General features: G+C 51.9%; 1 protein-coding gene across 1 annotated transcript in view; it reads left to right on the top strand.

Annotated features, from left to right (window-relative positions):
- The window catches only part of LOC119928668 (1-phosphatidylinositol 4,5-bisphosphate phosphodiesterase eta-2-like), a 129508-nt gene that overhangs the window by 86718 nt on the left and 28056 nt on the right, over positions 1 to 14734 (top strand). Inside the window, exons 12-16 of the mRNA XM_038747137.1 lie at positions 938 to 1096; positions 1461 to 1502; positions 10346 to 10438; positions 13469 to 13551; positions 13983 to 14080. Of these exons, the coding sequence (XP_038603065.1) occupies positions 938 to 1096; positions 1461 to 1502; positions 10346 to 10438; positions 13469 to 13551; positions 13983 to 14080 (475 nt within the window). The remainder of the gene's footprint in view (positions 1 to 937; positions 1097 to 1460; positions 1503 to 10345; positions 10439 to 13468; positions 13552 to 13982; positions 14081 to 14734) is intronic.

Here is a 14734-nt window from a genome sequence, read left to right as displayed (position 1 = left end):
TCTGTACAAAGATAGTCCAGACAGCAGAGTGAAGTATAGACTGAAGTGGGGAGAGACAGGAGGATGGGAGATCAGAGAGGGGGCTGATGCAGTAATCCAATCGGGATAGCATGAGAGATCAGGCAGTTGGGGGCTCTTCTTCTGAGAGATTGGCTTTCTGGGGGGGTTGAGATGGGTAAAACTCATTGTGGCCAGGGAATGTGTCTATCATATTGTACTCTCCCAAGTGCTTAATACAGTGTTCTGCACACTGTAAGTGCTCAATAAATATGTTGAATGAATAAAGAACCTTTGGCCATCTGGGGAGCTTACTGCATGTCCAGGGAGTGGGGGGTTAGTGGGGACTCAGACCTTTCACCTTTCCTGCTCTCTGGCCTCCTCCCCACTGTCAGCCCAGTGGCCAGGAGGGTTGCTGGGCTGTGGAGAAGAAGCTCTTTCCCTGGGAAATCCCCTGGACTGCCCCCACCCCCGCCCCCACAGATTTTGCTGGCCGCTAAACTCAATCACAGAGAATGATGGACTGATCTGTGTGTATGTGTGGGTTTCAGTGGGGTGGATCCTCTCTGCCCCAGGAAAGGGCTGGCACAGACCCTGGAACCCTACCTCCTTTCGTTCCATTTGGGTTTCGAGGGGCACTGTTCTGGGAATAGAAAGTTGTAGCCCTCCTCTGTCCCTGCCCTGCCCCTGTTGGGCTGTGCCGGGCCCCGTGGTGGACGGGGGAGCCTCCCTGTGCCATGGGAAATATCGGCACGGAGAGAATGGGTCATCAAACCACCAGGCCAGTGGAAGGCCGCACTGGTTGTGCCCCCTGAGCCCCAACTTTCTCTTTCCTCTTTTTTTCCTCACATGAGTCACCAACTTTCTCCCTGGGCCCCATGCAGGACCCCAGAGACCGTCCACCCCACTCACTTTCACCCATGTATTTCACCACGACTAGGCTTCCACCAATCGGAAGCGAGTAGAGAACATCGCCAAGAAGAAGCTTGACTCGCTGATAAAGGAATCCAAAATCCGCGACTGTGAGGACCCCAATAATTTTACCGTTTCCACTCTGCCACCTACTGGGAAACTCGGCCAGAGAGCGGAAGCCAACAAGGTGAAGCAGCCGTTGCAGATTCTGTGCTTTTCCAACGTTCTTGTGTTTCCAGTCTTTTCTGTTTCTCTGGGTGGACCAGCTGTCTCCTTGAGGTTGTGTGTGTGCATGGGTGTGTGTTTGTGTGTATACCCCATCTTCTTCAACCTCCTACCCTCCCAAGAAAGTGTTCCTATTGGTCCCATCTCCCACCTCCCCACTTTGCACCCCCCTCAATCCCTGCACCTGCTTCTGGGCTGGAATCTTTCTTATTCTAGATCAGGTGGGCACCCTGAGTGCACCCTCTTGGAGCGGGGAACTGGGCAAAGCACTCCTCCTGATGGGTATGGGAATGGGGACCTTCACTCCCCTCCTTTTCTCATTGCAGAAATGTGGGCATCTGGGAGTCTCTATGGCAGAGAGAGCCACGGTAAGTCTGATTTGGCAGTGGGTTTTCCCCTCGCCCACCTCCTTCCCTTGTCTACTAACTTTCCTGGGCCTGCCTTCCTCCCACTAATGCCCCCACAGCCAGGAGGCTGGGGATCGATGATAGGAATTTGGGCTGGGCCCCCACCCTGGATGCCTGAGAACCGTGGAGTCCAGGAATGCTGCTGGGGCAGACTGCCCACCTTGGGTGACCCCCTGGCTCTCTGGCTGGGCCGGCCCACTGATGAAGGCTTCCTGGAGACCCCAGGGTCTGAACTCCTGGCTCTGCTTCTCAACCCTCAGCTTTGAGAACTTGGCAGGGAGTGGTGTGGAGGAGGAGGACTTGGTGAACTTGGTATTCCTTGGATGAGTTGTTCTGGGCCCTGGAGCTCCTCATGCTCCCAACGCACATGCTTTTGGACACGCTAGATTATAAGCTCCTTGTGGACAGGATTCATATCTACCAACTCTATTGTACTTTACTCTCTCAAGTGCTTAGTACAGTGCTCTACACACAGTAAGTGCTTAATAAATACAATAGATTGATCCAAAGCCAGAAAGCTGTCCTCCAAATGTAACACTCCCCCATTTCCTGGGGGCCTCTAGGATCTTGAATGGGTTCCTGGGTTGGCTGGTCCAGCACCCCCAGACCCCCCCAAAGGGCAGGGGCTGCTTCCCTGCTTCCACACAGGGCCTTGAGCCTGGAAGTGAGTGGCCTCATCTGATTGATTGTAGCAAGAGGGCAGGAACTCCCACTGCTGTCCCAGGGAGAGGACTGTCCAAGTTCAATCAATCAATCAATCGTATTTATTGAGCGCTTACTGTGTGCAGAGCACTGTACTAAGAGCTTGGGAAGTACAAGTTGGCAACATATAGAGACAGTCCCTACCCAACAGTGGGCTCACAGTCTAAAAGGGGGAGATGGAGAACAAAACCAAACATACTGACAAAATAAAATAAATAGAATAGATATGTACAAGTAAAATAAATAAATAAATAGAGTAATAAATATGTACAAACATATATACAGGACATATATACATATATACATAAGTTCAGAGTCAGGATGCCACCAGCCAGGCAGCCCATGCTCTTGGCTGGCTGTGCCCATCAGCATCCAGCAGTGGGTTGGTGGGCAGGCAGCGTGTTTTCCCGCTGCTCCTCGGGGTGTGAGCCTAGAAGCAGCCCTTCCCTCCCTGTCACGGGCCCACCCACCACCCCTGGCAGGCGGGTAACTCTAAGGCCCCTGTCAGTCAGGTAATCGTAGTCACTGAGTGCTTACTGTGTGCGCAGCACTGTACTAAGTGCTTGGAAGAGAACAACATAACAGAACAGACACATTCCCTGCCCACAGTGAGCTTACTGTCTAGAGGGGGAGCCAGACGTTAATATAATTTTAGAGAAGCAGCATGGCTCAGTGGAAAGAGCGCGGGCTTGGGAGTCAGAGGTCATGGTTTCTAATCCCGGCTCCGCCACAGATCAGCTGTGTGACTACGGGCAAGTCACTTAACTTCTCTGTGCCTCAGTGACCTCACTTGTAAAATGGGGAGTAAGGCTTTGTGGCCCAGCTCTTTTCACTCCCTGTGATCAGCGTGACTATCACTAAGGGCCACTCTTGCCCAGCCACCCACCCATTGCCAATGAATGAGGGGGAAATCAAGGTCAGGAGAGTGCCTGCCTGGGGCAGAAGCGTGGGAGGATGCGAGAGAAGGAGAGACAGATTTCTAGAAAGCAATCCGGTTCCTCCAAAATGCAAAAAAAAATATCTCACACCCGCTGATATCAGAAGGCTGCATGCCGTGCCTGGAGTCTGGAGCCCAATGAGAAGCAGGTGAGGCAAAAAAATGGGAGAAATTCTCTCTGCGAAGATGTGGAGGGCTGTTGGAAGCAGAAGGGGGATCGTCCTGTTGGAAGAAGAGTGAGAAGGAGAGCGGTGGGTCTGATTCTGTCTTGACCCCGGATACTCAACAGTTGTTGGAGAGAAGTGTGGGAGGAAAATGCTGCTGTGCTCTGAGGTTCTCTGGGAAACCTAGATCACTGGTGTCGTGGGGGCTAGACCAACGCTAATGGAGCTGGTCCTGCTTACCCACCTCAGAGCTAGCTCACCGTGGAGATTCTCCATGATCGGCAGAGAGTTGTCAGTTCTGCACCCCTGAGCTTCCAATGTGCACCCCCACATGATCTGCCCTGGCCCCCACCCCTCCGTAAGCCACCCTTCCCTTCACAGAATGGAAAAGTTAAAGATGGCTACTGCATTTATGCATCATCAGAGGAAGTTGGGTGGGGGACGGTTGGGGAGCAGGCACTGCAGGTCATTTCCAGGTCTTTTCCATCTTCTGACATTGCACATACCTGGTGGCCAACTTGAAAATGTCTGGTTCAAGCACCACGGTAGTCATGTCCCAAACAGCAGCTTTGTTGGAAGGGTCAGGTCACGTGGTTGCCATCTGAATTGTGGTGACTCATGTTAGGCATTTCTGGGGGCCGGTGACCGGGCCCTCCAAACTTGGCCAAGGGCTGCAGCTCTTACATTGCTAGGCCCAGAATGGATGCTGTCTGAGCCCTGTTCTGAGCCACTGCAACCCTGGAGACGAACAGCCTGATCTGAGAGCGGAAGCTAGTGGCTAACTCAGCCGGAACAGCTGCAGCTGGCCCTGAGTTGAAGAATTCCTGACGGCTTCGTCCCAATTCTCGGGTGAAAGGTCCATGGAAGGGAATGAGAAGAGAGGGTCAGGGATGGGGAGGGGAGAGTCAGAGATGTTGGATGGTCCGCAATAGGTCACTAGATGGAGTGTCAGGGTTAGAAAGGGGGTGTCCAGGGTGTTGGGTGATCTGTGCTGGGTCACTGGGGGAGAGTCGGGGTATTGGGGTTCTGTGCTGTATCACTGCAGGGAGAATCAAAGATAGAAAGGGAAGAGTTGGGGGTGTAGAATGGTCTGTCCTAGGTCACTGGGGGAGAGTCAGGGATGGAAAGGGGACAGTCAGTAGTGTTTGGCCCATGCTGCGTCACAGGAGGGACAGTCAGAAACGGAGAGGGGAGAGTTACATGGGTTGGTGGTCTGTACCTAATCGTAAGGGTGGATATCCAGCCTCCTTGTGCCTCTGTTGGAGACAGAGTCCCAGGCTGCAAAGAACAGAGCATTGTCTATGGCCCTAAATCAATAGCCCTCTCCATCTCTGTCTCCCTGTAATAATAATAATGATAATAAGTATAATCATTGTGACATATAAGTGCTTATTATGTGTCAAGCAGTGTACTAAGCACTGGGGTAGATACAAGATAAAGCAAAGTCCATGTTCTACATGGGGCTCCCAGTCTAAATAGAGGAGATTAGAGATTAAATAATTCGAGAAGCAATGTGGATCAGTGGAAAGAGCGCGGGCTTTGGAGTCAGAGATCATGGGTTCAAATCCCAGCTCCACCAATTGTCAGCTGTGTGACTTTGGGCAAGTCACTTAACTTCTCTGTGCCTCAGTTACCTCATCTGTAAAATGGGGATTAAGACTGTGAGGCCCCCCCGTGGGACAACCTGATCACCGTGTAGCTCCCCAGTGTTTAGAACAGTGCTTTGCACCTAGTAAGCACTTAATAAATGCTATCATTAAATAGAGGGGAGAGGGTGAATCCCCATTTCACAGATGAGGAAACTGGGATAAAGAGAAGCCTCAGTTTCTCTGTGACTGTATCGCCTCCCCTGCTCCTCTCCTTCATCTTCATCTTTCCCTCTTCTCCACTCCCTCTCTCCCCATGCCTGCCTTGGCCACTGTCTCTCAGTCCATCTCTGTCTCCTCCCCGCCCCTGGGCTGCTGGGTGGCTGGACGATTGACTGGCATCGGGGAGTCGGAAGGCGGTTTCGCAGACCCTCGGGGAGAGCAGGATGTCGATGGTTACGGGTCTCTGGGGCTGTTACCAAATGTGGCTGTGTGATGGATGATGGCGGTGATCGAAGCCTCCTGCTTTGGGGAACCGTGAAATTGAAATCTGTTCTGCAATGGCCCCCAGGGGCTTAGCAGCCTCTCCTAAAGAAGCCACCTCACTGGGCAGAAAGCAAGGCGAGGACGTGGGGCCTCCAACTGGTCTGTGGGTAGGGTAGGCAAAGCGTGTGTCTATCAAGTTTTGAGGGGGGTGTGGCGCATGTGTCTGTGAGTCTGTGGGTCAACCCCCCTGGACCTGTTCCCCTTTGATCCAGCTCCCTCGCCTACATGATTTCTTGCAAGAACCCCAGGTTTGGATGGACAGACTTTCCCAGAACTTCCCAAGCCTCTGGCCGGCTCAGGAGCCCTTGGCCAGCCCGTAGGACCCCTTTCTCAGAAAGTCCTGCCATATGAGACTCCCGAGGTTCTTGCTGCCCTGGATCCACTCCCTTTTCCTCAGATTCCCTGATTGCACTCATTCATTCATGCAATCGTATTTATTGAGTGCTTACTGTGTGCAGAGCACTGTACTAAGCTCCTGGGAAGTACAAGTCGGCAACATATGGAGACCCAACAATGGGCTCACAGTCTAGAAGGGGGAGACAGACAACAAAATAAGACATGTAGACAGGTGTCAAAACCGCCAGAATAAATAATAATAATAATAATAATAATAATAATGGCATTTATTAAGTGCTTACTATGTGCAAGGCACTGTTCTAAGCACTGGGGGTATACAAGGTGATCAGGCTGTCCCACGTGGGGCTCACAATCTTCATCCCCATTTTACAGATGAGGTAACTGAGGCCCAGAGAAGTTAAGTGACTTGCCCAAAGTCACACAGCTGACAAGTGGCAGAGCCAGGATTCGAACCCATGACCTCTGGCTCCAAAGTCCATGCTCTTTCCACTGAGCCATGCTGCTTCTCATTTGGTGTAGCCCAAAGTGGTTAAGAATTATAGCTATGTGCACATCATTGACAAAGCAGCATGGCTCAGTAGAAAGAACCCAGGCTTTGGAGTCAGAGGTCGTGGGTTCAAATCCCAGCTCTGCCACTTGTTAGCTGTGTGACTTTGGGCAAGTCACTTCACTTCTCTGGGCCTCATTTACCTCATCTGTAAAATGGGGATTAAGACTGTGAGCCCCCCGTGGGACAACCGATCACCTTGTAACCTCCCCAGCGCTTAGAACAGTGCTTTGCACATAGTAAGAGCTTAATAAATGCCATTAAAGAATAGAGTAGTAAATATGTACAAGTAAAATAAATAGAGTAATAAATCTGTACAAATATATACAAGTGCTGTGGGAAGGGGGTAGGGCAGGGGGAGGGATGGGGAGGAGGAGAGGAAAAAGGGGGCTCAGTTTGGGAAGGCCTCCTGGAGGAGGTGAGCTCTCAGTAGGGCTTTGAAGGGAGAAAGAGAGCTAGTTTGGTGGATGTGGAGAGGGAAGGCGTTCCAGGCCAGGGGAAGGATGTGGGCCAGGGGTCGATGGTGGGACAGGCGAGAACGAGGCCCAGTGAGGAGGTTAGCGGCAGAGGAGCGGAGGGTGCGGGCTGGGCTGGAGAAGGACAGAAGGGAGGTGAGGTAGGAGGGGGCGAGGGGATGGACAGCCTTGAAGCTGAGAGTGAGGAGTTTTGGCTTGATTCGTAGGTTGACAGGCAACCACTGGAGACTTTTGAGGAAGGGAGTGACATGCCCAGAGCATTTCTGGACAAAGATAATCTGGGCAGCAGACCTCTTAGGTACTGAGGCTGGAGCCCTACTTTGGATCTATCAGACCCAGCACCCTCAGGGGAGAGGTATTTGAAGCTGGACACAAACTGTCAGTCAGGGAAATAAAGACCTGGAATAAGTGACCGAGGGAGAAGCAGCATGGCATGGTGGATAGAGCCCAGGCTTGGGAGTCACAAGGTCATGGGTTCTAATCCTGACTCCTCCACTTGTCTGCTGTGTGACTTTGGGCAAGTTACTTCACCTCTCTGTGTCTAGTTATCTCATCTGTGAGCCCCACGTGGGATAGGGACTATGTCTAACCCAATTTTCTTGTATCCACCCTAGAGCTTAGTGCAGTGCCTGGCACGTAGTAAGCGCTTACCAAATCCCCATAATTCTCATTTATGATTATTATTACATCCCCAGAGCTTTTGCAGGCCCATCTGCCCTTTAGGGGCTCAGTCACATGCGCAGAGGCAGGGGGGCTGGACAAGATGTCCCCTTGGGGTCCCTCCCAGGGGCTAGGATTGTTTCTGGAAACTCGATCGAAAACAAAGAGTGAGAGCTGCTCCTGGATCTCGCGGGTGAAGGTACACAGACGGTCAGATGGTGAGATGGGGCAATAAGGTTAGCTCGCGTTACCAAGGGAGTTGTGGGGGGCCGAGGGCACCAGCCCACGGTCCCCTGACACTTGCGATTGTGGCTCGATGTTTCCAGCTGTGTGGTCCAGGGCTCCATCACCACTGTTTCTGCCACCAGTATTTTCCCAATTTGCTTGTATCTACCTCAGCGTTTAGAACAGTGCCTGGCACATAGTAAGCACTTAACAAATACCGTCATTATTATTACTTTTGTCATCCAGTTACAGCTGATGATTTGTTTTCCCTAATTTCCACATGCATTTGAAGGGATCCATCCTCTTCCTGCCTCCTCCGTGGGCATTGCTATCCAGAAGCCTCCCCTGCGCTATGAGCGGCCCCTTCCCAAGGATGGGCCCAGCACCACGTTTGTGTGGTGCATGTGTGTGCTCTTGTGTGTTGAGGGGGTTGGGGATTATGGGTGTGAGTGTGTGCACACACTCTCTCCCATGGGGCAGACAGGGCAACAATGGGCAGCAAGTAGCCTGGAAAGAAAATGGTCTTTCTTGGGGCTCTCAGTCTCCTGAAACCCTGTCCAAACAGTTGCCTAATTGATAGAGCAAGGGCCTGGGATTCAGAAGAACCTGAGTTCTAGTCCCAGCTTCCCCACTTGTCAGCTGTGGGACCTTGGGGAAGTGACTTCACTCCTCTGTGCCTCAGTTACCTCATCTGTCAAATGGGGATTAAGACTTGGAGTCCCATGTGGGCCATGGACTGCGTCCAACCTGATTCTATCCCAGTGTTTAGTACAGTGTCTGGAACATAATTAGCATTTAATAGATACCATTAAAAAAAGGCCCCCTCCCCAGCCCACCTCTGGGCAGTGGTCAGAAGTCTGCACAATGGCGGAAGTTCCGGGGGCAGACTTGCTGTCCCCACTCCCTCCCAGACCTCTGCCAAGAGGAATCTGAGGCTAGAGAAGCAGCGTGGCTCAGTGGAAAGAGCACGGGCTTTGGAGTCAGAGGTCGTGGGTTCAAATCCCAGCTCTGCCAATTGTTAGCTGTGTGACTTCGGGCAAGTCACTTAACTTCTCTATGCCTCAGTTACCTCATCTGCAAAATGGGGATTAAGACTGTGAGCCCCCCATGGGACAACCTGATCACCTTGTAACCTCCCCAGCGCTTAGAACATGCTTTGCACATAGTAAGCGCTTAATAAATGCCATTATTATTATTATTAGTGGCCTCTGCCCACTTTCAGTAATCATGCCCATCTGGTCAAGAGGGCCATGAGCCCTGCACCATTTAAAGATGGCAGAGGGGGCCAGGGGCCAGGATGGGGAGCCTCCTGCCTAAAGCACTTCTTAGAGATGACAGGGTCTGAGCACCAGGCTCTCCATGTCAAATGGTAGGGTCCCAGAATCGAGCACCAGGGTGAGTCTGCCTTGGCCCAGGCCTGGGGGCCCATTTGTTGGCTGGTTAGTGATGGGGGGACGATGGCAAATTCCTGGTTGTGCACAATCACTCCCCGGGCTGTGCGGAGCTACCCAGGGACTGGGTGAGCTCTCCGGTGAGGCGGGGAGGGAGGTCTGTCCACCAACCCATCTCTAGGTGCTTCCGTAGGGTGAACGCATCACCAGAAGGGATCAAGCTGAAGCGGCACGGTGAAGTGCACGGAGCACGGGCGTGAGAGTCGGAAGGACTTTGGTTCTAATTCTGGCTCTGCCACTTGTCTGCTGTGTGGCTTTGGGCAAGTCACTTAACTTCTCTGTGCCTCAGTTACCTTATCTGTAAAATGAGGATTAAAACTATGAGCCCCACATGGGGCAACTTGATTATCCTGTAGCCACCCGAGTGCTTTGTACGGTGCCTGCCACGTAGTAAGTGCTTAACAAAGACCATAATTATTATTATTAAGTCAGTGTCTTCGCCTTTCATTGTCAGTTCCCAAGTGCTCGCCATAGCGCTCTGCACACGGTGGGTGCCTGGCAGTCTAGAGTAAATACTGCTAATGGTGATATGAGCCTCAGCTCATCCTGGCCTTTGGACTGTTCTGTCTTTGGACAGGTTGACACCCCCTGAACCAGCTTTTCTCACTGGGGCTGCATCACAGGTGCCAACTGAGGGGGTGGCAGTGGGGGCTGGTGGTTCTCATCTATGTGGGCAGTGCTTTCCAGATTCCAGCTGTCAGGATGTCGAGGGCCAGTGACCCCTTCATTCCAGCTATGGGAAGTTAGAAAGGAGAGGATTCAAAGTCCTGGGCCCTGGAGAGTTGGAGGGTTGGAAGGGAGAGAGAGCTGGACCGCAACCCCGTGATAAGGATGTGGAAAAACTCTCTGCCCCCCAGCATTGCCCCTTCCACTGCCCCTGATCCCAACCCCACAATCACAAATGTGTCTTCTGTCTCTGCATGTCTCTGTGTGTGTTTGTGGTGGGGGCGGGTCACTGCATGTCTATGTCTGTGTGTGTCTTTGTGCCTCTGAACATTTCTGGGTGTGTCTGGGTGTCTCTGCGCCTCTCCGGGCATATCTGGACATGTCTGGGTGTCTCCCTATCTGTCTGGTGTCTCTGTGCGGGCCTGGTGTCTCTGCGCGTGTCTGGGCGTCTCTGTGTTGTGTGTGTGTGTCTCTCTCACCGGGCCAGAGTAAAACTGAAGACGACCTGGAGTCCGGAGAAGACTCGGGAGCCAGCAAGCGGCCCGCCCGTTCGATCATGGGCAGCTTCTCTAAGCGCAAGGTTAGCTGGGCGGGCAGGTGGTGGGCAGGGAGGACTGAGACAGGGAGGTGGATGGGAGGGGGAACAGAACCCGTAAGGTGTATAGCCTTGGGCCCCTTTATCTGGGCCCTTGGGAGGCTAGGGGTGGCACAACCCCCGGGCTGGAGTCCAAGAACGGACACAAGCCATGAAACACCCATGGAAGCAGCATGGAGTAGTGAATAGATGTGTCAGAAGCTCATTCATTCATTCAATTGTATTTATTGAGCACTTACTGTGTGCAGAGCACCGCACTAAGTGCTTGGGAAAGTATAATACAATAATAAGCAGTGACATTCCTGCAGCGAGAAACAGCGTGGCTCAGCGGAAAGAGCCTGGGCTTTGGAGTCAGAGGTCATGGGTTCGAATCCCAGCTCCGCCACATGTCTGCTGTGTGACCTTCGGCAAGTCACTTCACTTCTCTGAGCTTCAGTTACCTCATCTGTAAAATGGGGACTAAGACTGTGAGCTCCACGTGGGGCAATCTGATCACCTTGTATCCAACCCAGCGCTTAGAACAGTGCTTTGCACATAGTAAGCGCTTAACAAATGCCATTATTATTATTATTATTATTATTATTATTATTATTCCCTGCCACAATGAGTTTACAGTTTAGAGGTGGAGAGACAGGCATCAATATGAATAAATAAAATTACAGATAGGTACATAAGTGGTATGGCTCTGGGAGGGGGGAAGAGCAAAGTGAGTAAATCAGGGCAATGCAGAAGGGAGTGGGAGATGGGGAAAAGTAGGGCTTAGTCTGGGAAGAATTCTTGGAGGAGATATGCCTTCAGTAAGGCTTTGACGGGTGGGAGAGTAATTGTCTGTCAGATTTGAGGAGGGAGGGCAGTCCGGGCCAGAGGTAGGATGTGGGTTAGGGGTCAGCGGTGAGACAGGTGAGATCCAGGGAGATCCAGGAGGAGCAAAGTCTGAGGGCTGGATTGTAGAAAGAGAGGAGTGAGGTGAGATAGAAGGGAGCAAGGTGATGGAGTGCTTTAGAGCCAGTACTGAGGAATTTTTGTTTGATAGAGAGGTGGATGGGCCACAACTGCATTTTTTTGAGTTCTAATTCTGGTTTTGCCATTTATCTACTGTGACCTTGAGCAAGTCACTTCAATTCTCAGGGCCTCATCTGTAAAATGGGGATTCAGACTGTGAACCCCATATGGGACAGGGGCTGTGTCCAACCCAATTTGCTTGTAACCACCCCTGTGCTTAGAACAGTGCCTGGCATATAGTAAGCACTTGACAAATTCCACAATTATTATTATGTGGAAACAGGGAAACAAACAGAAACCAGCTCATGAGTCCATGAACACACAGAGGCTTAGTCTGGGTGGCCGGGGGTGGTCGGGGATCGAGGGTAGCTAAGGGTGGCGAGGATGTCCAGGCGGGAAACAGGGAGGACCTCTGTGCAGAGGGGGTTTGTTAGGTAGGAAGCCGTGAAGGATAGGAGGGCTGTGGTTGGGAGAAACTAAGGTGGGGAGCGAGTTCCGGGTAAGGAGAAGGGCCGGGGGCCGAGGCAGAGAGTCCATGGGGCAGAGAGGAGGTGGCATGAGTGGAGCACTAGCGCTAGCTGCTGAAGAGAGCAGACAGTAAGAGCAATCCGGCTGAGATGGTGCCTGGCCCCATAGACAGCAGCTTTCGTTTGACATGAGGAGTCAGGAGGGGAGAAGTGTCCAGCCACAGGCATATTAGAAAGACGCCAACCCCCTCACCTTTCCCAAACCTGACAGCCTGTCCCTCTGCTGCAGGAGAGCCAGGGAATGAAAAAGTACCACCCCCCCCCAAAAAAAAAAACAAAACCACACATATATACTTGGCTTTAGGTTGGGAACTCATGAGTTTAATGCATTGTGGTAATAATAATGGTAGCATTTACTAAGCGCTTACTATGTGCAAAGCACCGTTCTAAGCACTGGGGAAATTACAAGGTGGTCAGGTTGTCCCATGGGGGGCTCACAGTCTTAATCCCCTTTTTACAGATGAGGTAACTGAGGCACAGAGAAGTGAAGTGACTTGCCCAAAGTCACACAGCTGGCAATTGGCGGAGCCGGGATTTGAACCCATGACCTCTAACTTCAAAGCCCGTGGTCTTTCCACTGAGCCACGCTGAAGTATCATGGCCTATTGGAAAGAACCCAGGCCTCGAAACGAGAAAACTCTGGTTCTGATCCAGGCTCCACAACTTGCCTGCTGGGTGATCTTGGGCAAGTCACTTATATTCTCTGGGCCACAATTTTCTCATCTGTAAAAGAGGGATTCATTACCTTTTCTCTCTCCTGCGTAGGCTGTGTTCCCCATGTGGGACAAGGACTGTGTCCAACCTGATTATCTTGTATCTACCTCATCATTTAGCACAGTGCATGGTACCTAGTAAGCGCTTAACGAATACCACAATACTTTTTAAGAATAATAATAATTATGTTCATTAAGCATTTACTATTAATTGAGCATTAACTAAATAACCATTTAACAAATACAGCAAATATCATTATCTTCATTAAGTATTTACTATATGGTAAGGACGTTCTGGAGAAAGTATATCCATGGAGTCGCTATGAATCAGAAACGACTCAACAACACTTAATAATAATAAGCCCTGAACTAAGCACTTGGGTAGATATAAGATAATTAAGTCTGATACAGACCCATCCCACTTGGAGTAAGAGGGAACAAGTACAGGTATCATAGCCCTATTTTCAGATGAGAAAACTGAGGTCCAGAGTTGGGAAGTTACTTGCCCAAGACCACATACGCGGGCAGTGGCAGAGCCAGGACTAGACCAGGGTCTCCCAAATCCCTGCCCAGTGTTCTTTCCACTTGGCCACACTACCTCCCACCCCCCAACACACACACAACTTCAACCCTGGGGCCCTGAGGCCCCTAAGCCGACTTTGTGTCACCCTCTGTGGGGCTCCTCCCGTACCTGGGTGGAAAAGCTCAGCTTAACCTGAGCACAGGGGTTGGCGGGGTGTGACGGCTTTCTTCTCCTCCCTCCCATCAATCAGAAGAAAGCAGGGAAGCTGAAGAAGACGTCGAGCTTGGAAGAAGGCGAGGAAGACCGGGACAGCCAGGGGAGTCAAGCTCGGGGGTGAGTGCCCCATGGGGACGGCGATGGAGAGGACGGGCAGGAGGGGCAGAGATTAGGGCCCAGGGAGAGTGGGGTCCTCTGAGAAATGGAGGGAAGCTCTTACAGCTCTCTGCCCATGGGACCCTCCAGCCAGATGCTTGATTCAGTGTTCTAGCGTCTGAGATGCTCTGGGGAGTACCTGACCGCTTACCTAAGCAGGTGACCGCTCATTTCTGAGAGGACGGGACAGTTCCATATTTCCGTTCCCCACCCCATAAGAGGAGGGTCCCTCCTAAACCCGCCTGGGGTGGGAAGGAGTCACGCAGGGGTAGCTGCAGGCTGATCCCGGGCTTGGCCAAGATTCCCAGGGCTCTGGAAGGGATAGAGACAGTGGAGCTAAAGAGGGAGACAGAGAAAACCGGCCACAGCCCCCCTCCACCCCGTTCCCGCAGGACGAGCCGGCAGAAGAAGACCATGAAGCTCTCCCGGGCCCTCTCGGACCTAGTGAAATACACCAAGTCGGTCGGCATCCACGACGTGGAAACGGAGAGTGAGTGATCACCTCGATTTGGGGGTCGGGAGAGAGCCCAAGACGGTCGAGAGCCCAGACCTGGAGTGTGAAACCGCTCTTGGGTCTGGATTGCCAGCTTATTGCGAGGAGGGATTGCTGGGCTGGGAGGTGGTCCCAGATCCCCAGAGAGGTAACTACACTACCCACGCAGCAGCAGCAGTATTGACCCACTGTGGAGCTGTTCTGGATGTCCTCATAGTCCCAAACGAGGCTTCCCCATGGGTCATGACACTGTGTTGGGGCATGATTCTGTACTGGGCCCCCCCATGGGCCATGGTGTGGTACTGGGCTGTAAGGGGCTCACCCCCATAGGCCATGGGGCTGTTCTGGATGCTCACTGTGGGCCATGAAACTTTACTAAGTGCCCGCTGAGAGATGGGTGCTGTACTGAGCACCCACTAAGGACAGACTGCCATATTTAGCATTTGGTAACACGGTGGAAGTGAAAGAAGCAATCCTTGCTCTTGTGGAATTTATTGTCTCATTGCTAAGAACTTTACAAAAATGGAGAAAGAAGAGGGGGAAAGGAACGAAGATTGAAGAACTTTGTCAGTCTCTCCCACTAAATTGTGGGGCCCTAGAATGCAGGGACTGTGCCTCTTAATTGTACTCTCCCAGATACGTTGTTCAGTC

Source organism: Tachyglossus aculeatus, chromosome 5 (assembly GCF_015852505.1).
Source record: "Tachyglossus aculeatus isolate mTacAcu1 chromosome 5, mTacAcu1.pri, whole genome shotgun sequence".
Taxonomy (NCBI): Eukaryota; Metazoa; Chordata; class Mammalia; order Monotremata; family Tachyglossidae; genus Tachyglossus; species Tachyglossus aculeatus.
The sequence above is the reverse complement of the archived record's forward strand: the minus strand, read 5'-3'. Positions and strand labels throughout refer to the sequence as shown.